General features: G+C 34.9%; 1 protein-coding gene across 3 annotated transcripts in view; it reads left to right on the top strand.

Moving 5' to 3' along the window:
* Positions 1-25,012, top strand: part of LOC150096281 (transcription factor 12-like) — a 620,086-nt gene that overhangs the window by 379,118 nt on the left and 215,956 nt on the right. For all 3 annotated transcript variants that reach the window (XR_016549910.1, XM_090408842.1, XM_090408843.1), the window contains 2 exons: positions 8,612-8,851; positions 19,395-19,473. Coding sequence is in view for 2 of the 3 variants with exons in the window: in XM_090408842.1 (XP_090264968.1) it covers positions 8,612-8,851; positions 19,395-19,473 (319 nt within the window). In the remaining variant the exon portion in view is untranslated. The remainder of the gene's footprint in view (positions 1-8,611; positions 8,852-19,394; positions 19,474-25,012) is intronic.

The raw sequence follows: 25,012 nt of genomic DNA, 5'->3' as shown, positions 1-25,012 counted from the left end.
AGTTTCACAAATAGCAAGGATATCAAACTTTACATTTTGCAGTTCTCGAAACAGGAAATCAATATCGGAGTCTGAGGACAGAGTTTGAGTGTTAGTGTTGAAAGAATCATAAATAGGATCGAATTTCCAGATGGTGGTCTACCTTCCTCTATGGGATTGCAAAGAGCTGTGCAGGACTTGGGGGGGGGGGTACTTTTTCTTCTACTTACTGGCATCTTTACAGTGGTCTACAGCACTTCTGCTGTCTATGGTTCTGAAGTGTGCCTTTGGTCCACAGCTCTTATTCATTATTTGGAGCAACCCACTTGGGTTTCCTCATCTGCCACTGAGGGATGTGTTTGGTAGGGGTGAGGTCCCCCCCCCCCCAATCTTAATGGATATGAGATAGTAAATGATGATCAGATGCACAAGTATTATAAAATGCAGGTTAGAAAAATAGAAAAACACAGTATGAAAGGATCTCGACTACCAGAGCAAAAAAAAAAAAAATCCAAGAGAATTCATAAAGGGAAACATAAAGCTGTTTCCAGTTATAGATATAACTGGAAACAGCTATATGTCCAAAGCTGTGTGTAAGGTATTTGAGTAATTGTGTTGTTAGATGAATCCTATATCCATGGATGTGAAACAGGTGACCCACATCCATGTGGGACACCTGTTCGTGGTGTAGGGACACCTCCTAGTAATGGTACTGGCCATTACTAGGAAGTGCATATTTCATCTGTTGCTATTCTTTTCTTCTATATTTTTCACACTATTTCTATTGAGATCTTTTTACCTTTTACCTTCCTGTTATCTTGCACTGTTTTGGCCTCTGCTTCAGCCATATGGACAATCCTGGATGGTCCAACCAGTATCATTGTCTTATTTGCAAAGAATAATGGTGTTGCAGTAAATCTCCTCTTCATGGCCCTTGCAGGCAAGCCTACTAGCCGATTGATCCTGCTGGCCAAGCAGTCGAGATCCACTCATATGACATAAGTCTTTCATCCTCAGGCACATCAGGGGCTCTCAATAACCCCAACTGTATCAACAACAACTGATCAGCAAAAACAAAAACCATAAGACATCTGAGACGTCTGCTAATGTAGCTACTCTCCTAATTATGTGGTGAGCATCCTATCGAGAATATGTCACTTTCTTTTCTTTATTCAGTTGGCAGATCCCTAAAATCTGTCTGGAAACTCTGCTCAGGAGATAATTTATTTGAAACATCTTTCCAGAAACATTCAGAGCAGCGTCTCCAAGCAACATTCAGGGGACTGTGAAATCATGGAAATTGTTCACAAAACTTTGACACCTTTCCAAGAAGTGATTTCTCAGTACAATCTTGTTGATGTTTCTGATTAGGAGATCTGCTCTGAAAATTAAAAGCTCAAGGAGTGATCCACATGAAGAAATCTCATATGTATCCTGGTACCAACCAGGAGTGTGGGATCATTCTTACATATAACACCAGGTTTCAAGGTGTTACCTTGAAACCTGCAACATCAGTGAAAGCTAGGTATTTCAGCTTCCCTCTTAAGCTCTACATTTCAAGCCTTTTGTACTGCTTGGAGTATTAGAAATAAAATCATACTCAGGTCGCCTGTCATGGCTCTGCCATCTGTTCCTGATCTGGCAGTAATGAGCATTAAAATAATCATTGCTGAAGTAAAACATTCAGTGAGCCATGCATGGGAAATCATCCAACCTATTCCCAAATGTGTCAGAGTTGGAACAACGAGAAAGTAATTCAAAAGATCTCTTGATCTTTTGAATTACTTTCTCATTGTTCCAACAGAGTAAAATGTACCATATTAAGAGTCAAAGTGGAAGTATACTACATTTGTATCTATTGGTAAACCCTCTTATGAAGGCATTAAATATATATATATAATATAGTTAAGAAGACATTGATATGTATGACTCTCCCATGTTCTAATAGTTACATCATCCCTGAAACGCATGATTAACTCATAATCTCTGTAGTGCATATCAGAGAAAAAAAAAGGTATATGGCTTCACTCTTGAAAACACATTTATCATTCTACTACTTCAAAACTTCTACTTAAGAAAAAATAAATAAATAATGGACCATGCTACTCAATGAATTAAGGACTAGCCTCCAGACCTACTGCTGGAGTGGATGGATACCTCTGTCTTCCCAGAGGAAAATAAAACCATAGAAATACATGGTATCCTGAACAGAGTTGAATTTGATGACATCTGGGATACTTTTCCTGAAGAGGACAGCATGGACATTGGCCATCCACAATTCCACCCAAAAAAAGGAAAAATCCAAAACTGACAGAAGCAAAACCTCCCAAAACTAGAAGTCAGATGGATTCACCAAAATATAGATAATTAATAATTTTCTACATGGAGTTGTAGTGGATTCTGCCAAAACACTAATATTATCAATACTGTCTTGCATAAATATAAGCCAGTATGCTTCTGTCTACAGGAGACCTATTTGAAACATGGTGAGGATTCTGTATTGCAGTATCTCTGTCATTCGATAGCACAGGAGATGAGATTGACCTGCCCATAGGAGATAGAGGAGTTGTCATCCTTTGTGGGAAACTATACCCCCCCCCCTCCTTTCCAACAAATCCAACTCAATACTGACATAGAGACAGTTGCCATTTGCTTCTCAGTAACATCACTTATTACAGCATTCTGTCTATATGTACCACCCAGTATAGATACACCAAGATAACCTTGATGACATATCACAGTTGCCATCATGCTCTTAATGGGGAATTTAAATAATCCTCTGTGAGACTGTATAGGTGCATGTATACTTAATGTGAAATACATAGTTAATAATTCTCTTGTGAGAATTAATTTGCTATGTGGTTGGAGAGCAGATACATTAATCACTTTCAACCAGACTAATTATTTGAATGATTGAGCTGACAATTAAGGCTAATATTTCTGTTTACAGTATATTTTTGAATTGTTAATAAGAGAATTATGTAACTGTGTATAAGTATTTCACTTTGGGAGCATGCACCTGTGCATTTTTTTTTCCAATCAAGAAGACAGGTATGGAGGGGGGGGGGGACTGAAAATTCTGATAAATACCTAGAACAAAAATGACTGATTTCTGCAACAAGGGAAAGACTTTTTATTTTCTCAGAGGATTGCAAATCATACAGCAGTATTGTAACAAGTGTATAATGCTTCATGGGGAATATGTAGAATAATGTGTAAGTTAACATGGTTCTACCTCAATGCTTTCATGGTGATTATCACAACTTTTCAGTACACTCTCGTATTATCAAATATCAATTTTAAAATTTATTCATTTCATAAAATACTAGTATTGGGAAATGAGTTGAAGGCTAGTATTTCATTGCACATATAGTCTTAAACTAGCCCTGTAAAACAATAATAGCCTTCAAAATATCTTTGCTATGTAGGAAAGGTGGAGTCATTTCCAAAATACACCAGTATCCTATAATTGAAAGCTCCTCATCTTCTGAATTAGTTTAGTTAAAAAAAAAAAAAAAAATGTGTGTGTGTGTGTGATATCTGAGTCAGTGTCTTAAATGTGCAAAAAATAGTTAACGGTTACAAAAAAAGAAATAAACATTCTTCAATTAGGTGCCTTTACTCCCTAACCACTCTATCACAGTTTTGTAAAAAAAATAATATTCCTTCTACAGAATTGGTAGTATCTAGGTAAGGGGGGGGTTAAGTAATAAACAGAGATTTGGGAACTTACTGATCTGTAAAATACAAAATATTAATTTCACAGAATAAAAATATAAAAAAAAAGCTAAATAAAATCTAATTAAATAAATAATATAGATATACAGCAAGAAACCATATTTTCTAAAATACTTATTGTTTGCATTTGTTTTCCATATATGTACATCATTAAAATATTATTTCAATTTTCTCTACAAAAATTGTGTGAATACAACATCCATCATCAGAGCCAAAAGGACTCATGGGTCCAATTTACATCTAGCACCAGATCATCAAACACTGAAGAGGTTTGGGGTGGGGGGGATTTTCTACCCAACTACCATTCTCTTTTGATCCTGGCACAGCATTGATGTGCAATTACAGATACTCTTGGAGAGAGTTTTGCCAAAACATTGTCAGCATCCTCTTACACCCCCAAATTCCTGCTTCTAAAAAAGCAAAATGAGAAAGTATCCAATTCTGTTCTCTTCAAGCAGTCTGGCAGATTACAACAGATCATTGGTCATTCAAGAAAGAACTAAAAACTGCTTTTGCTTTTGTCAGCCAAGGGCCAGATGACATCCGTTATGAGATGGTTAAGAATCTTTCACTATCCTTCATGGTTCAACTGCTCTACTTAATCAACAAAATTTTCTCTGAAAATTAATTTCCAAAATCCTATCAAAAGGCACTTATTAACATAAGGATTCCAAAATACCAAATTATTGTCTAATTGCTGTGATCAGCTACTTGTGCAAGATCTTGGACAAAAATTGTTTAACCCTCATCTTTTATGGAGTTTTTTTTTTTTTTTGTTTTTTTTTGAGGGGGGGGGCACCCTTGCCCCCCCCCCCCCAAGACATGACTGGCTTTTGAAGACATCATTCTGCATGAGATCATTTAATCTAACTGGAAGCACCATTGGTGTTTGTTTTGTTTGGCATATTAAAAAATCTACACAGCTTTGTTCTCAGAGAGAGAGAGAGAGAACCCCCCCCCCCTCCTTTATTAAAAACTTTATATCTAACTGAATCTTCCAAGCTGGATGGGATCTGTCTTCTCTTGACCCTTTCTCCAAGAGGAGGTAGTCCTACAAGGTTCTGTATTATGTCATGTTATTTGCTGTCAAAGGTAACTCAATAACAGAACAACTTCTTCCAACTGTAAGTAATATCCTCTGTGCAGATGACTTGACAATCTTTTATTATTCTTTCAGTATCAAAACTTAGTGTTTTTAAGTAGGTTCAGATTTTTGTCACTGAAAACTGTTAGCTTGTATTTCTACTGCAAATGTAATCTTCACCCTGAGCCAGAACTAAAAGAACAGCAATCCCAGTGGCAACAGAAACAATCATTGTACTAGATACTACAAAAGAGAGTTTTAAAAATATAATGATAATAAAATAAAATAAAAAACCTTTCATAACATTAAAATTCTATGTTTTCAGATTTGCATCTTCAGGAATATATATACGCACACTACATTAAAGCAACTAGCACCATGCCATTGCAAGCTGCATAATGTCTAAAACTAATTAACCCACTTACCTTCTTGTGGTTAGAACAAAAATAAAACATAAATAAATAAAATACACTTGGGTCTCTTTTTATGCTGTTTTGAAGTTATGCAGTGCATATTTCATGCAAATTTGGAGTTTCCTCGTTGTACATTATGAACAGCGTATTGCAGCACATTCTGGCATAATGTGAGTAATGTGTAAGCAGTGAGTGTCTGTGAAGTTTAATTTTGCATGTGAGTAAGTGTTTATCTTTTCATTATCGTAAGTCTAAATTTTGCTAATTTTTATTTTGGGGATTTAATTTGGCCCAATGGAGAAAAAAAAGCACCAAAGAAAAGCAATTTCTTTAGAAATGAAAATTGCAATTTTAGATCGCTTAGCAAAAGGAGAGGGATCTACGGTGATTGATAAACATTTTAATTTAGGCGAATCTACTATAAGAGCAATTAAAAAGAATGAAGTGGCAATAAGAAAATCTGTCATTTCTGGCACAAAACAAATTGCCAAATTATCATCGCACTCAATAGATGCTTTATTAGAAAAAACAGAACGAGCGCTCATAATTTGGATTGAAGAATTAACTCAAAGAAGAATTCCTATAAGTTATTATTATTATTATTATTATTATTATTATTATTATTATTCGTGACACCTGCAAGGAGTCTGAAGACTCATCGCGGGAGGACACCCACTATACAACTCTCTCCACCACTACACTGAACCTCTACTACCAATCATCTCCATCAATGCCATCTACCGCCTGCCACCACAACTAGTATTTTTTGTCTGTAAATTGCGTGTGTTCTGAAGAGCCGATTTGTCTGTATGCGGGATGAAAAACCCAAGTTTCGGGGAGGAAAAACCCTGCTACCTCCGTATGAGATCGGCTAACTCACCTTCTATTGAAAAAGTCCACATAAAGATTCCTCCCGTCATGATGAGAATCGAACTTAGGCCTATTCCAATCGAAGGGCGCAATGTACTGTCGTTCTTCCAATTGCGCTACGGAGGCGCTTAATTAATCAAAAAGCTCTTCAGTTTTATGAACAGATGGAGCAATTGGAGCCATCTACTTCCGCTTCTCAGGCTGATAAAGAATTTTTGGTTAAGAAAGGATGGCTAACAGGGTTTTTAAAAAGGAATGCACTTCATAACATGAAGATTACAGGTGAGGTTGCAGCAGCATATGAAGAAGCAGCCAAATATTTTCAAGAGAAGTTATCCAAATTATTAAAAATGGACGAAACAGGATTGTTTTGGAAGAAAATGCCTAGTCAAACTTACATCGCAAAGTCTGAGAAAAAAGCAAGTGGGTTTAAAGCAAGCGAAGTTCAAGTAACATTGTTACTTTGTAGCAATGCATCAGGGGATCGAATGTTGAAACCCCCTCCTAGTAAATCGATCTCTAAGACCACGTGCCCTAAAAGGCAAAGATCTAAAACAGCTGCCTTTACATTGGATGGCTAATACAAAGGCCTGAGTAACAACTGCTGCATTTACCGAATGATTCAATAATTGCTTTGTACCATAAGTGGAAACATATATAAAGAAAAAAGCTCTCGATTTTAAAGTTTTATTAATTGTTGACAATGCACCAAGTCATCTGCATTTAGAATATCCAAATGTGCAGGTAGCATTTTTTTCCACCCAATATAACAAGCATTATTCACCTATTAGATCAAGGCATGATTGCCATTTTTAAAAAAATATTACATTAAGCACACTTTCAATTTATATTGGATCAACTAGAAAATGAATCATTAACAGTAACTGACGTTTGGAAAAAATTTTATATTTTGGACTGCTTAAATCATAAACTTTAAATGCCTACTGGAAAGCAGCTTGGCTTGGATGCGTTGCAAACAGTGCAACCGTTCAAACATCTACATTATCAACTGAAATCATTACTTTGGCACATGAAATTGGTGGAGAAGGTTTTGATACATTTAGCCAGAATGATGTAGATGAATTACTTGTGGATAATGCCTTAAGTGACGATGATATTATTGGATATCGATTAACTTTAGATATCGTGGAAGATCCAGAAAACGATAGTGAAGCGAAAGAAAAGCCTGTTTCCCCCTCACTGCAAATATAATTCGAGGTCTTCAACTGTGCAATAAATTGGAAAATCATTTTCTTGTTAATGACACAAATTCTGAACAAGCCTTTAAATCCCAACATGAGCTGCAGAATTGTATGTCTGATTATTGCAAGCTGTATAAAAAATTAGTAAAATCATCACTGCAAAGTTTAATCACTGATTACATTGTCAGAAGAAAATAATCAGCATAGAATGAGGATGAAGCTAATTCTGTTTGTGAAGAACCATTGCCTTTACCATGCCAATTTGATGTGCTGACTATCTCTTCTGGTGATGAAAGTGATTTCACACTAGTTTGCAAACGTTGCTGAATATTGTCTAATAGCGACGATAATTCTGATGAAAAAGTGTAAAAATAAATTGTTACTTTTTAATAAAATTAAATGAATGACTCTTTAAAACAAACTTAGGCATTCTTATTTTCCTGAATTTTTATAAACTTTTTATGCAGTTTTAGAAAATTATGGAATGTATCCCTAATGTATTATATGCAGTTTTCTGTGGAACGTATCTACCGCATAAAAAGAGACCCGAGTGTAAATCAAAAATCAAAGTTCAGTTAAATAAATAATTACATTAGCCAGTTAGAAAATTTCTGACATCTAGTTATTAAACCTTACATTTGGACTTGATGCTAAGGTGTAATGTGATATTAATGTATTCACTCATTGGTTGACCTGTGGGTTATTGAATTTAGCCTAGAGTTCTTAAAAAGCATTATGTTCTTTTTTTTTTGTATTGAAGTTACTTATACTTTCCAGTAGTTATTAGCTGATGTAATTTTCATTCTTTTCGTTGTAGAGATTAGTGTTAACCATAGTTTTGGAATTCTAGGCAGTCTGAAGATTTGAAGAATGTTGATTATCATTCTTGTTAAAATTTGGTTCTTTTATAAAAGTGTCTTGAGACTTTTGTAGTCATCCTGTTCTGTTGTCTGTAGCTGATCCCTCCCCTCCCCTCCCATTCCTAGATTTTAGAATTCTCAAAGGCAGCAGAATACAGAAGGCTGTATCCTGCTATTAGCCGTGACCGTTATTTGTTATGTTTCTGAGCATCTCTGAAGGTATATAACCCCAAGACAGCAAAGTGCCAGTCACATTTTAGCATCCAGACACATAGCCTTTCTCCATCTGCTTGCAGAGAATAGTAGCAGGTGGAGGTAGGTAACTTCCTTCAAGTAAGTTTAGTTAATTTCTAGCTGTTGGGTTGTTCTTATGGAAGAAATAAATGTAAAAGAAAAATGGTAGATTTAATTTATAGAAGAGCAGTGCATTTGAAAGCAATATCATGCTCATTTCTTCTTTTTAAGGGTTATCCCACAGTGTCTCCCAATCATGACCCCTCCATGATGGCCAGCAGTCTTCCACCAATGTCCAGCTTCCGGGGCCCGTCCAGCCATACTCCTACTGTGCCCCATACAGCACCTTCTCCTTTATATGGCCAGGGATCCACAACCACTACTGGTCTTAACTCTTCAGATACCCTTATTACAAGGGGAAGTCAACAACCATCACAAACAGGAGATGCTTTAGGGAAAGCATTGGCATCGGTAATTATTATTATTTTTATCTGATTTAAATTTTAAGTTGAAATTCTTAAAGTAGGCTTTGTAGACATTTCAGATTAGATGCCAGTGTCAGAAGGAGAGCTACTGTGGGCTTGCTAAGATATGTTGTAGAGATGACAGTTGTCTTAATTTAGAAATATATTTACTTTTTTTCCTGCAAAAACTTTTGACCACTTATATTCATACTAATCGAACTCTGAATCTTATTTGATAAGACGAAAAAAAAAAAAAAACTAATCCATCATTGACACCAATGATCCTTTTTTGAACTATTATATCATTCTATGGGTGATCTTTAGCATTCAGTTGCAGGGCAGTGGCACATCCAGCTAGTCCCTTCCAGTTCTGGTGGCATTTTTATAGCTGAAATTCTGTGTTTCATTATTCAAGTACTACTTATTTGAATATTAAAATTAAAGCATTCATACAGAATATTAAATTATGCAGATTTTAGTGATTGTTGTTTCGTTGTTCTTGTTACATGAGATATTGAGGAGTAAACATTTTTTATAATGGAAAGACCAACTTGGCCTGTTTATCTTTCAATACAATTATAAGTATTTTGAAATCATTCACATAAACCTATGGTACATCAGTATTACTACCTTGGATGGACTATAGGTTAGATCAGTGGTTCTTAACCGGTGTTTCCTAGAACACTTGTGTTCCACGAACTGGTTACAAATAATAAATTACACTATAACCACAGTAATTAACTTTAATGAAATAAAGGTACAAATATTTCGTACTGAAATTAATAGTACATCATCATTGTAGAACAAACAGTTCAAAGGAATGGAATACAAAGTACATAACAGTCGGTGGCAATTAATTAAAAATTAATTAAAAATAAAAATTTTATCAATTAAAAATTATTACCACGTGCTAGTTTTTAAGAATTATTTAATAATATTTTATTAATAACTGGTAATTAGTTTACGGAATTAACAACGCATATAAAGTATATTAATTAAAGGTAACTTTAATGAATAACTTCTATATTTCGGCAATGTCACATTGCCATCTTCAGGAACATAAAGATATGGTATGTGCACTCAGGAACTAACACAAAGCAAATGAGGAAGAAAGCAAGAAACTAATATTGTTCCTAAAGTCCTAATGGTGCCCTCTTGCAGGCTAATTTGATAGTCTTGGCAGTTGGGCTGAAGTTCTCATAATGAAAGTCTCCCAAATTTGGGGCAGTTTCATGCACCCAAATTTGTTGAGGTTAGGAACGTTTTTTAGAGCTGCTGAAGATTCTTTGAATAATCTTTCATATTTAAACTTGCTGCAATGAATTATTTTTGTTTTCTACCAACGAATTTTATGGTGGGTATCCAAGGCATGGTCTGCCAGCCCAGAGCGGCTGTACTGGTGAAACCGGATGTAGTCTTGGTGTTCTGAAATCCTGATATTTGTTGTTCTGCCTGTTTGGCCAAAGTAGGACAGTTTGCAGCTGCAAAGGACCTGGTATACACCAGGTAGGTCTAGGGGAAGTGGTTGGTCTTTGGTAGAGCGGATAAGGGATGCCAACTTTTTATATGGTCTGTAACAGGAAGCAAGGTCATATTTTTTGAGGATATTGGTTATTTTCTCAGAGGTGCCCTGGATGTAGGGGATGGTGATAGACTTGGTGTAATCTTTATTGTGGAGGGGGGTTGTGGTTTACAGGTTTTAGTATTTTTTGGATTTTTTTGGGGTTATAGCCATTGGCTAAGAAAGTGTTGAGGATGTGGTTTAGTTCATTAGTCAGGGCCTTGTCATCTGAGCAGATTAATTTTGCCCTGTTATATAGTGTTTTTATCACCCCATATTGTTGTGAGGGGGGGGGTGGGATTGCTGGTGAATGTATCTGCCAGTGTGGGTGGGTTTTCTGTAAACAGAGAAAACCAAAGATCCATCAAGCTGGCGGGTGATTAAAGTGTCTAGGAAGGGGAGGGTGTTGTTTTCCTCTTTTTCTAAGGTGAACTGGACTCTGGGGTGTTGGTTGTTTAAGTGTGTTAGGAAGGAGTGGAGTGTGTCTGAGCCATGTGGCCAAATAGCAAACACATCATCCACATAACGAAGCCAAATAGTGGGTTTTTGTGGGGTGGAGTTTAAGGCTTTCTCTTCAAATGTCTCCATAAAGAAATTGGCCAAGGGTGGGGAAAGTGGTGAACCCATGGCTGTCCCCTCTATCTGTTTGTAGAACTTTCCTTGCCAAACGAAATAGCCTGAGTTCATTGTGAACTGAAATAGGGCTGAGATATCGGGAAGAAACTTGGCTTGGATGAGCTCAAGGGTTTCTTTGAGTGGGACATTAGTGAATAGGGAGGAGACGTCAAAACTGACCATTATGTCAGTGTGTTGGAGTGTGAGGTTTTCTATACTGGCTTAAAGTGGGCTGAGTTTTTTATGTGTGATGGTGTGTTGCCAGTGTAGTGTGTGAGCATTTTGGCTAAATGTTTAGCTAATTTATATGTGGGGGAATCAATGCCATTCACTATGGGACGCAATGGCACATTTTGTTTATGTATTTTTGGGAGTCCATATAATCGGGGGGGGGGGGTCTAGAGTTATAAGGTTTAAGTTTGTTGGTGACTTCCACAGGCCAAGAAGTGACTTTCTTAAGGAGTCTGTGGATAGTTCTAATCTGAGAGCTTGTCGGATTATATTCAGTGGGGAGGTAAGTAGTACGGTCTAGTACTAAAGAATTTAGCTTACCTTTGTAGTCTTTTTGATTGAGTACCACAGCAGCGCTTCCCTTATCAGCTTTGGTGATTACTATTTTTTTGTTGTTTTTCAATTCTTGTAGGGCTGTATATTCGTTTTTGGATAAGTTGGATTTTGGAGGTTTGGCTTTAGTGAGAACACCGACTACATCCAGTCTTACGTTGTTGGCGATATGGTTAGGCAGTATGTGTTAGTTCCTGAGTGCACATACCATATCTTTATGTTCCTGAAGATGGCAATGTGACATTGCCGAAATATAGAAGTTATTCATTAAAGTTACCTTTAATTAATATACTTTATATGCGTTGTTAATTCCGTAAACTAATTACCAGTTATGTCTAACCAACGTATAAGTCTTACTACTAGAATATTTTATTAATATTAATTTCTAGCACACAGCAACAATTTTTAATGGATAATCCACCGACTGTTATGTACTTTGTATTCCATTCCTTTGAACTGTTTGTTCTACACTGATGATGATGTACTGTTAATTTCAGTATGAAATATTTGTACCATTATTTCATTCGAGTTAATTACTGTGGTTATCGTGTACTTTATTATTTATAGTTATGCCACAGTTACCTTTAAAGATTTAACTTGATGTCTATATTTTATAGATGTCAAACTAAATCTGGATGGGATTTGGTCTCACTATTTCATTCACCTCGGTCAGAGGTTAATGGATGTTTTTAAAGTCTGATCTGATAGCTATTCAGTCATTATGTGACTTGGTAGAGGTCCCTACCACAATGAATCCTCGACTCCCCAGAGGAGTCTGTATAATAATCATAATAATAATAATTAATCCCTTTCTTATATAGTGACATTATTCATTATCATTATTTTGAAAACAGTACCATTGCTTGGTATATGTACTGTAGACATAATTTTGTTTTTTTTCAAGATTCATGGTTCCATTTTATATAAGTTTGCACAATATATACCCCATATAATGTAAATTTATTTGCTATTATAATGTGCTATAATAACTGATGTCACCTCATCCACCGTTATTCTGCAAGCACCATAAATTATGCTTGTAGATTTATGTTCCCCCAGACAGATTAATTTGTAGAATTCCATGTTATGGCTAGTTTGGCTAAGGTATTAGAGATATACTCAAAAAGAGAGCACATAACTATGGTTTAACCTTCCTGTTCAAGTTCAGTGGAAAATATAACATTATTTAGCATCAAACAAAATGCTTCATATCTCATATAATAGCTATATCCAGAAGATTAAAGAAATGTTGGAAATGATTCATTCACTCACACAGTCACAAAAATAATTTACGTACCTATCACTAGTGGTTTCTCTTACAAATAAGATTAACTTAGAAATCAGATGTGAAAGATTTTATGTTCAGCATATCAACAGTGGCGCTTGCATTTGACATCATATAAGCATATTGTTTTACCAGAAGCCATCTGTAATGAATTTTTTAATAATGTATATTTAACATCTTTTACATGTATAATTGATTATTATGAATAAAATAATGGTTAGCATATGTAAAAAAATTATAGAATTCATTAACTGCTAAATTCTACTATACTCTTTTCATTAGGATGAAAAGAAAAGATTGGTCGACAACATTAAAAATTTTGCCTAAGTCATAAAATGATTTATTTTTAACTTAATTTTTTTTTCACACCAAACAAACAAATTTTAACAGAGATTCTGGATTGAAAGTTTTACTTATTTTTTATTATAAAAATGTAACTGATCGAAACCACAGTTAAATCATCTAGACATCTTGTTGTGTGTATCCTCAATTCCAAATTTTATTAAATTCCACACAAAAAGAACAGATCTACTGCAATATATAATTTTGATACATTTTGTGATTATGTACATATTATTATTATTATTATTATTATTATTATTATTATTACTTTATTCACATAATTGATGCACAGTCAAAACAAGATATCATTTAAACAACAATTTGACTGTTGATACAGAACATTTCAGATTCTACCCAAGAATCTAAGAATAGTCTGTCAGGTAGTGTTGTAAAATATGGGCTGTCCCAAGTAATGCTGATTTTTGTAGATCATATGAGGTCACTTCGTTGATGTTTATTTGCTGTAAATAATTGGATAGCTTCTTTGAAATTGCACCAAGTGCACCGATAACTATTAGGATGACTTTGGTGTGTTTAAGCCAAGCGGGCCAACTTCGATTGCCAGATCTCGATATTTAGTCATTTTGTCCAGTTCTTTGTTGTTAATGTTGTTATCACTGGGTACTGCGATATCAGTAATCCAAACCTGTCGATGTTTGATAATTGTGATGTTAGGTCTATTGTGTTCCAAATGCCAATTAGTATTCTAAAGCCCAGTTGAAATTTTTCTGTTTCATTTTCCAATACTGTTGTTAGATCTGAAACGGGCTACCTCACTCTAAATGAGGTGTCACCCTTCCAGAGTCTAACAGTAAACATGAATTAAATAAGCATACTTATCATTTAGTGCAGTGTAACTATGTTTTTGAAGGAAATAACATCTTGCAAATTAAATTTAGAACTGTTTAAAATGAAGTGAATGTATTTATATATCAAATGTAAATATAAGTCAACAAAAAGGGGCAGTTATAAGATAAATTTTCAGTAATATTCTACAAGTAAAAGAATGCCAATAATTCGGCAGGATGGGGCAAAGGTCGCCAAAACGCTACAAGAGCAGCGTAAGCGACCGTGGGTGTTACATCTGAAAAAATTTCATGATGCATACATTCCCGGAATTAGAAAGCCCCATATGAGGATCGGTGAGGTCACCCAGTTGGCAACCAATCGGCAGGATGATAGGAGAAATCAAACTCGGAAAGGTGGCACTTTTGGGGAGCGAATAAAACCCGCAACACGGAGAGAACTCCCCCCCGTTTTGTTTGTTCTTGTATTCTCACCGTGTGCTACAAGTGTTCATCGTGGTTCAGTTCTTATTTTTAAGAGCTGACTTTCGAGAAGTTCCAGCATGGCACCACCGCAGAGCACGGCAAGATCGAACGTAGGCCATCAATGAGAAGAAGCATTGACGTAAATCCATAGCAAAGAAACAGCGCCCGATTCAGGAAGAGCACGTGAATCCCACGTGGCGGTAGAATCAAGATAGCCAGATTCTTCACAAAGAAGGAAGGACGGAGAGAAACCGAAACAGTGTAGATAAGTACTTTCATATGTTCTAGCCCCTTTTAGAGAAGTTGACTAACAGTACGGAAAATAGTGTGTTTCAAATATGTGATGAAAGGAAGTATGAAGAATTGAAATTTCTGTGAATAACTTTATGTGAATAATAATTTTAAGAGCTATTAGTTTATTTGATATTTTGTTGTGATCCACTCGAGGGAAATATTATGTGCTAAATGCCTAGCTGGCCTAATGAGTTGTAAACTAAAATGTCAAATAAGTTGAGAAAATTGAATTGTAAAGATTTAGAAATCGATGTTTAATTTTAAGAACGAGAGAGTGAGAGGAAAGTAAGAGTTTAATTTAGTATAATTAATTGTTTTGTTCCTGTATTATATTAAATAATGAATTCATTAAAATTGTTTGATAATTTTCATGCCTGTGTTTCTGACCATGCTGACTGACCCTGACCCTTCATAAAATTTCAAACCCGTGATCATATATGTGCGCAGGGATATCCCAAATAAGAGAGAAAAGGGGCACGACTGCAAATAAACTAGAAAACCTAAGGCTTCTGAATTATAGTAAATGATATTAGTAGCACCTGATACCCTATATCTATCCTTAGGCCTGAGTTTAACTCTACCCTTAAGGCCCAGGTTGGTGCAGTAAATAAATTTGCCTGAGTGAGTAAGGATAGCTTATAGTGATCAGGGAACAGGTATTTCTGGGGGCCCAAAATTTGAGGAGTTTGCTAGATAAGCGATAAGATCACATATTCAAGTAAGATGACAACTTAGGGACACATGAAGTTAAAGATAGCAGATAGAAGCCAAAGTATATATAAGAAAGTAAATCACGCAAAGAATAATATAAAGGGATAAAGATAAAAGATATAACAATGAGCAAGGGTAGAAACGTAACAATGGTGCAGACCCAAAGATGCAATGACAACAAAATATAACACTGTCTTTATTTTATGCTGCCACAATTTGTCAGAAGTAGGAAAGCCATATTTTTTGCATACATGCCAACGAATTATTTTGGCCACTTGATCATGGTGTTATTTATAATCAGTTTTAGCAATCTTGCTGTGGGCACTGATTTAGATGTTCTACAGTCTCATCTTTCTGATTGCATAATCTGCATTTGCTGTTATCATTAATGTTCAAAATTTTTGCTTTGATTGCATTATTTTGTAATGCCTGTTCTTGAGCTGCTAGAATAAATCCTGTTTCTTTTTTAATATATCCATATTGTAGCCATTGCCATGTCGATTTTTTCCTCAGTATTGGCCATGCAAGGGCTTATTTTTCCAGTGCACATATCAGTTATTTTGCTGTTCCTTTTTATAATCGGATTAGTTTGCTGTTGCTTTTAGAAGTCCCTCTGTGCAATTGCTTGAAGCATTTGCTCAGAGCTGTTGTCGATGTAACTTTTTATTTAAACTAATTTCTTCTTCTTCCACAGTCAGTCTCACTTACAGCAAATTCCATCCACCTGTTCTCTTTGGTAGTTACAATCAATCAGAATCGCTTTGTGGATGTAATGCATGATGCATAGCGCATGATTAATTTTTTTTGTGGTCCAATTTGTCCAGGTCTTCTTTTGTCCAGTGTGTATTGGATCACTAGTATAACCCAAGAATTCATTGCTTTAATTGTGTTTAATCCATTTAGTTTTGTTTTCAGAATATTTCTAACTCTTTTGGTGTATTCTACAGCTGCCTGTTGTTTAACTTTCGAGTGGAAAATATCACTAGCTTCTAATATTCCTAGGTGTTTATAGTGTTCGTCAGCTTTTATATATTTCTCTTGATCAAAATTAAAATTGCTATTGTCATTAATTTTTCCTCTTTTAATAGATAAAATTGTGCATTTATCTAAACCAAATTCCATTTTGATGTCCTGACTGAAAAATTATTATTATTATTATTGCAAAGGTACTTCCGTGGAGTCCTAAGACTCATCGTGGGAAACCAAAACACAACACAATATCTGTCATACTTCTCCTTGAAACCATTAACAGACAAGCAGTTACAACTGACTGAGGTAACCCATTCCATTCATTTACCACTCTCCAAGTGAAAAATCTAGTCTTGCTAACTGCACTCTTACCCACCTTTCAGGGATAGCCTCTTGTTTTGCTCCCTCTGATGAAAACATTGTCAACTTATTTAAGCAACATTGTAGTAGATGTGGTATATAAAATATTCAAACAATTATTCTTCAAACAATTTGGCCAAAGCGGAATGTTTTGTTTTTGTACTTTAGGAACACTGTATATTCTGGGAGAACGGGCATAATGGGGTATAAGTTTTTTTAACAGTGTCTTATGGCCAAGAAGTGCTGGACTTAAGTAATTTCTCATTTAATTTTTTAATTAGATTTAAGTTTTTTCTTTATTCTGTTAGTTGGATTATAGTTTACAAGCTGATAGGTGCTGTTATCGGACACTAGTTGATTCATCTGATGGGTGTAAGTTGATCTGTCAAGAACTACAGTGGCATTACCTTTGTCCGATTTTGTTATTACTATATATTGATTAGCTGTTAATGACTTGATTGCTGCTTGTTCTGTTTTTGTACGATTGCTATATAAGGTTTTCTTTTAATCCACAACATTGCTGGTTTCTAACTGAATTTTATCAGGTATATTAATTGGAAGAGACTTAATGCCTCTTTCTATGTGGTATATAAAATCCATTTTATTAACAGTTCTAGGTGCTACTGCTACTTTAAACACATTCCTCAGCCACCTGAACAAACAACATGAATGCATACAATTTACTATCAAAATTGAAAATCAGAATACGCTCCAGTTTCTGGATAAACTGGTCACATGTCTTCCCTCAGGCAGTCTATCCTTCATGGTTTACCGTAAACCGACATATACTGGCCAATATATACATGCTAACTCATATCACCACCCATTGCAAAAATTTGGAGTCATTAACACCTTTAAAAACAGAGCTATAACAATTTGTTCTAATCAACAAGCTTTTAAACAAGAATTAAAGATTATTAGCAACACATTTATAAATAATGGCTATAAAAAATACTATTAATAAAGTTCTTCATAAAACTTCATCAAAAAAAGAATATAGATTACAGTAAAACCATAGCCATCCCAACATTAAAGGGTTATCAAAAAAAAATCAATAGAATCCTACACCATTATAATCTCAAATGCCACTTTTAAAACACCTATAAAATTAAAAAACATATTTAACTCCTCTAAGGATCCTCTCCTCCCATTGACACATCCTGGAGTTTATTGCATCTACTGCACGTGTAACTTACCTTATATTGGTGAAATAGGATGTACAATCCCTATCCGTAAAGAAAAAAAAAGAGAAAACAAAAGACACATTAAATATAACAATTTTGATGAAGCAGGTCTCTCAGATCACACTCTCAACACCCTACACCAAATTGATTGGAAAAGTACCTGCTCTTTACATCATACAAAAACCTGGTATGAAAGAAAATTTAAAGAAGCCTGTGAAATTCTAATTAACCACCCTAATCTCAACAATAATAGTGGCATAAAAATTCCAAGAATTTGGATGGCACATATTCAACCTACTTAATATCTAGCATACTTTAGGACTTTAGCAATTTTCAGCTTTTATTGGAAACTATTCCATACCAATTGGTTGAAATTTATATGTATAATCACAGTTTTATTTATTTGTTTTATATATATATATATTCATTTTTTAAATTAACTGACTTAAACCCGAGAATTATAACACAATGACATTTATTTGAAAAAAACGCAACATGTTTCGTCAAAAATGACTTCTTCAGGCGATAAGAACATAGAAAAGATAATAAAAATGTTGCGTTTTTTTCAAATTAATGTCATTGTGTTATAATTCTCGGGTTTAAGTCAGTTAATTTAAAAAATGAACATATCCCAACCCCGAGTTAATAGTACGTTTCATATATATATATATATATATATATATATATATACATGTTGCTCTCTGGCCCAATTTAATTTTGTAACCCAACAGATAATAATAATAATAGGACTCTAGCTTTGATGTAGTAAAGGTTTTTTTTTTTTTTCTTCACTAGAGATCAGGCCAATAATTGTTGCAATGGTTTGTCAGTAACTTTAGCAAACCATGTAGATTGTAGTGCAGCTTGTTTCTCTGTATATATGTGTATGCCCCAGATGATGACCTTGATATGAAGGTCGAAACGTTGAGTGTTAATTTTGGTTTATATTAAACTAAAGCTTTGTTCTAACATGGTAGTTGTCTCCATAATTTTCCATAATGTATTCTGATCACCGTGTAAGCATGAAAGAAAGGTTAGATTAGTTATAGCGGAACTAAAAGTTACAAAAATCCTTTTATTTGCTTGATAGGTTGTTCTCCTTTTTTATAGCAGCTTATTGTGAGAGGCTTTTCTTTCTTTTCAAAGGTACACTATTTTTATCACTTTTCACAAACAAGAAATCATTATTTATAGAGATACAACCACTACTTATAGTGCTTAAACTTAGCAGATCGCTGTGAACATATAATTTTTATATACAACACTAGGCAGATGTTCTGTTTATACATTTGTTGTGTAATTAGGCAAGATAATGAAAATAAAAATAATTTTTATTAAATTTATTGATTACTGCTGTAGCAAACAAATTAATTTTCTCCCTGTTTTCTTTCCAGATCTACTCTGCAGAACATACAAATAGCAGCTTTTCATCAACCCCTTCCACCCCTGTAAGCACACCACCTCCACTTTCAGGTTTGTATTATCTCCGTTTCTTTTAAAGAGGTGTTTTTTTTTTTTAATTCTAATAACCTGCAATCTTTTTATACCCTTTTTATGATTACCAATTTCCAAGATGTATTTATAATGTTCCCTTCCTCAACATTGTTATCCTCCCCACTTAGTTCACTGTATGCTGTTAAGGATTTCAGTTTTAATCCTTGGAAAAATAACATAGCAAAAGAAGTTTCAATTTGTGTGTGTGCGTGCGACTCCCATGTATGAAAGGTTGGACTAACTTGCCTTCAAATAGCAAAAAAAAAAAAAAAAAACTTATAAAGGTTCTTTGCATCTTTGATGGGATTCAAAACCCAGGTCTTTCTTATTTATTTTCTGTTATATTCTGGGTTGTTCTAGAAAATAAATAGAAAAATGTGCACAATTGAAACTTCCTTACAGAAAAAATAACCACTGATTCTGTGACAGCATCATATTGGATATCATACTGAGAAAGGTAAGATGAATTTCCATCACACCCAGGTCACTATGCTATTATCCTGACAGTATTCTGCCTACTTGACATTTCATCCGTTTATGCCTTGCCATTTGTATGAGAAAATGACAAATAACTTAGGCTGATGATTTTTTACTGTTAGGAATAAAAAAAAGGAGTGTTTTAATTATTTTTAAAAAGCACTTATGAAAAAAAAGCTGACATACTGAGAATAGATGTTTTTGCCTCTCCCACATCCAGATGGTACTCAAAAACAAGGCTGTCTTTGAATGATGTTATAATACCATCTGTCTCCTGACTTTCATAAAAAAAGATATCAGAATAATCCATGAATATCTTGGATACTCATAAGTGTTCTTGTCCTGTTAGAATCACCCTTCGAAACATTTGCTCCAGAATTAATGCCAATCCTATATCATGTCTGTATTCTTCATACTCATCCTGCATCTATCCTACAGAATGGAAACAAGTCTGTATTCAACCCAATCCAATGAAAGGTGATGAAAGTCAGCCATCAAGTTGTTGTCCCACTGCATTCATTTTGGTCTTATTGAAAACAGTAGAGAAAGTCATCAACAGACTTCTTCTCCAAGAAGTTCACCATTTAATCAATAGCCATCAGCATGGCTTTTGTCACTCTCAAGGCATCATTGCTGTCATCATCCATCCATAGGCACAAGCTTATTGAAAGGTTTGGTGGAATTCACATGGTTGTTGTAGACATTTCTGTGGTATTTATCAGGTCTTGCATGAAGACCTCCTTATCAGATTATCTTCTTATGATCTACAATCCACATTTGCAGTTGGATGCCAGTTTCCTCTCTGGTCATTCACTATGTGACATAGCAGATGGCTTCCTTACATCAAATTTCCTACTTCCCCAACATTTTGTTACTTTCACTCTTTTTCCTCTTCATAAATGATCTCCACTAATCATAAATCATATTCATAGCTCTGCCAAAAATGCTCCATTCTTTGTTTTCATTTCATAAGCCCTTGCATTACAAACAGTATTCCAAGCTACAATATCTTTCACAATCATGAACTTCCATGATCTCCTTGCCATACCTCAATGAGGCGAGGACAACCCTTGTTAACGTCATTGTTACCAAAACAGACAGAGTCCTCTCTTATTTCAGGCAAGAAAAATAACTCCCTTCACTTTTGATAATACTGAGATCTTCATGCAAGATCAGCGTTCCCCCCCCCCCTCTTCCTCTGTGTTGACCAGATTTACATATAACTAAGGAATTCAGATATGGAATTCACTTACATTACAAACAAAATTCTGCAACATTGGTGACTTATACTTCTAGCCTTTCCCTTGCATAAGTACATTGCATCTTTTGCCTTCTCTCCCTCAAATTTCTCCCTCCTTCCCTCCAAAAATTTTGGTGTCCTCTGCTGTTCAGTACACTGTTTCCCACTTGTAAAATTCATCTCCTAACACTCTATAAATCACAAATCTGAAGAGCCTTAGAATATTGTTCTTACATCTGGGGTATAAAACCTCCTAAAATATGCTTGATGTTATACAGAAGAGGACAGTCTGATTAATTGATAACTCTTCTGTGACACACTCACTCACTCCATTCATTTTCTCACAAATCTCTGTTTCTGCCTCTTGTGTAGGTATTTTCATGAGTGCTGTTCTGCCAAATGGATCACACTTTCTCCACTCTCCTTTTACCATCTTGATACCACCATTGAGTATCCTGTTCTATAGTGATTCAGGTTAGAAGTGATGAATTTAGTGATCTTTTGGTCATTTAGTGTGATTTAGAGTTATTTTAGAGTTTTTGGAAAGTGGTAACCCAGGCTGCAGCTGGTCTGGGTAGTGGCTCTCCCATAATGCATAGCACTATGCACTTCTGAAAGGAAGTGTGCTTTGCATTATGAAATACTAAGGCTATAAATTAGAGATACCAAGAAATTATATACTTGGTTTAATCCTTTATCCAAGTGTAAGCAAACAAAGTTTTCGCCTGAAGTATTTTCAGGACTGGGGCAACTCATGGTAAAGGTGGTATGGCTTCACATCACTTGCCTTAGTATCCCATAATGCAAAGCACATCTCCTTGCAGTCATGTATAATGTTATGCATTATGGGAAGGGTCACTTCCCAGACCAGTTTCGACCTTTATTGAGGTCTCTTCAGTGGGAGCCAGACCCAGAGATGATACTAAGGTTGAAATAATGCAGAAGTCATATTTCCTAAGAAATACCTAGGCAATTGATGTGAAGTCATCAGCCTCTACGTACGAGTAGCCTAGTCCAATGGTTCTCAACCTTTGTGAGAATATTCGACCAGTTTCGACCTTTATTGAGGTCTCTTCAGTGGGAGCCAGACCCAGAGATGATACTAAGGTTGAAATAATGCAGAAGTCATATTTCCTAAGAAATACCTAGGCAATTGATGTGAAGTCATCAGCCTCTACGTACGAGTAGCCTAGTCCAATGGTTCTCAACCTTTGTGAGAACCGGTAAATTCTTTTTTTTATAAGATGAGGGCCTGGTCCCAACAAATTTACTCATAAATACCTTTCTAATTTTTTTTTTAAAGTTCATACATTAAACTAACATAAGTACTAATAATGTCCTTATTTATGGCATAATCATTAAAAAAATTAGTACACTTATGTATATGATGTGGCATGTTGACAAATATAAAATTATTTAAATTAGTTATCAATCACTGGACTAATGAAATTTTGTAGTATATTGTAGCTTCCTCAAGCCAACATCATTAAATTAATTTGTGCTGATTTTCATTGACATATCCCATTCTAATCACCAAAAATGTATAATATTATTCAGTGTAAAATTGATTATTGTATTATTAAATTGATTTTAATGATGTTGGTTTAAAAAAACGGTAGTGAGAAAAATATTTATACATTGTAACTCACCATAGAAGTCATCTGAGCAGGGGAAGCAGCAGAAGGATGTCAACTTGTAGACGGAACACTTAGTATTCCATTCACACGACAAATATTTATATATGCAAAGTATGTAATTTAATAAATAAAAATGTATCCATCTCTCAATTCTTAACACTAGTTCCAACACTAATTAATATTTTGAATTTAAAAATGCAGCAGTTTAACACAGCAATTATAAGTTATTGAAAAAGTTAAACTTAGTTTCTTTTATTACAACTGAGTTTTTGAAGGTTTTAATTAGGCTAGTGAGATTTTTGTTGCTGTTTTCAGTCCATTAGCTTATTAATTCTGGAATGAATTGAAGTGATAGCCAAACAGAGACAGTCAGAAAGTTTCAGGTGGTTCCTCTGTTTCGTGTTAAGCACAGTCATGGCAGAAAATGTAGTTTCACAAAGATATGGTGGAAAAACAAAGAAGAAATCTCATTGTTATTTCATGTAAATTTGGATATTCGTTTTTCTTTCTTATCCATAATTTTGAATTACTCATAGAATTAAAAGTACTTTCCAGTCCTTTGTCCAATGATAAACCAATAAGTTGAATGGTTTCTTCATGGGAAAGGGCTGTCTCTTTGTGTTCAACAAAGAGGTTCACAATCCACATATTTTGCCTCTGGGGATCCTCATGTTCGGGATAATACATTTAAAATGACAACAATAACATCTTCAAGTGGGCTGCAATAATATCTGAAACTGAATTCTATGAATAGAAATCATCTGCTTCCATAAAATATAATCTGAGTATGACTGAGACAATTCATTTTTTTCTTTCTGCAATCATATTAAGCCAGAGTTTGGGTTTCTTTTTTGATGATTTGATCTTGTTCCCATTATGTTGTTAAATATTGTTGTATCTAGACCTTGAAGTTGTAAATTCAACTCGTTTATATAAGAAGATATGTCAATGAGATGTGCCAGCCTGGCTACCCATTTCTTATACTGGAAATAATGGGACAGGTCACTTTTCTTATTGATTAGAAACAGCTCAACTTCCTTTCAGAGTTCATATGACCACTTGAGAACTTTACCATGGGACAGCCAATGAACTTCTGAATGGAAAAAAAGTTTTTGATGATCAGAGCTCATTTTATCGCACAATACTTTTAACAGTCTTGTATCCAAAGCATGTTTTTTATATAATTAATAATTTTAACAGACTGAGACAGGACTTTATTAAGCTCAGGTGTAATTTTGGAGGCCAGGTTTTGCTTGTGAATGTAACAATGCATTGACAATGAGTTATTGCCTGTCATATCCATAATTTTAGTGACTAAACCTGAATTTCGACCTGTAAGACAGTCAGCGCTGTCAGTACAAACTTCAACGCAATTTTTCCATTCGAGACCTCTCTTCAATGAAACTATTTAAAACTTTGAAAATTTCACTGCTGGTAGTGTGCGTAGGTAATTCAGAAACACTTAAATGTCTTCCTTCATGTCACTTTCATCATGGTCAATATATCGTACATACGTAAGTAAAATGCTGTTGTTCTGAATATCTGTAGATTTGTCAGTTGTAATGCAAACAATTTCGATTTTTTCAATGAGTAGCATTTCTGTATCTTCTGCCATATCAGATATCCACCTTTCAACTGTATCATTCAACAATGGGATGTCTTTCATTTTACTTGTCACAGACTGGCCTAATACTTCATTACAAGCAGCAATCAAAGAAGGCTTAATGCGTTCTTTGCCAATGGAATATGGATTTTTACATTTAGCTGTCTGTTATGATATTAAATAGGATACTGTCAGAAGTGAAGTGTCAGTGGTTGAAGCTTCAGAAATAATTTCCTTTTCTATTTTAAGCATAAAGAATTCAATGGGTTTGTTGACTAGATCAGAATGTTTTGTGTTGGGATGTCGGGTAAGTCACGATGGCTTCATAGCTTCATTTCCCAGAACAGTATCACAAATGACTCATAGAGGTCGTGGCAGTTGGTCAGTGAGTGGGCACTGTATGAAACCAAATTTTAAATAGCTGTCCATGTACTTACAAGTGAATGCAGTTTTTCCTCTCCTTTTGTACATCCTGGAGATCACTCTGTAGGCTTGAGGTGGATGAATCACTATTTGTTGCTTCACAAACACCTTCAATAAGCGATTTCTTAACACCAAAAT

The sequence above is a fragment of the Typopeltis vanoorti genome, chromosome 19, assembly GCF_054136105.1.
Source record: "Typopeltis vanoorti isolate ZY-2024b chromosome 19, IOZ_Tvanoo_1.0, whole genome shotgun sequence".
NCBI lineage: Eukaryota > Metazoa > Arthropoda > Arachnida > Uropygi > Thelyphonidae > Typopeltis > Typopeltis vanoorti.
The sequence above is the reverse complement of the archived record's forward strand: the minus strand, read 5'-3'. Positions and strand labels throughout refer to the sequence as shown.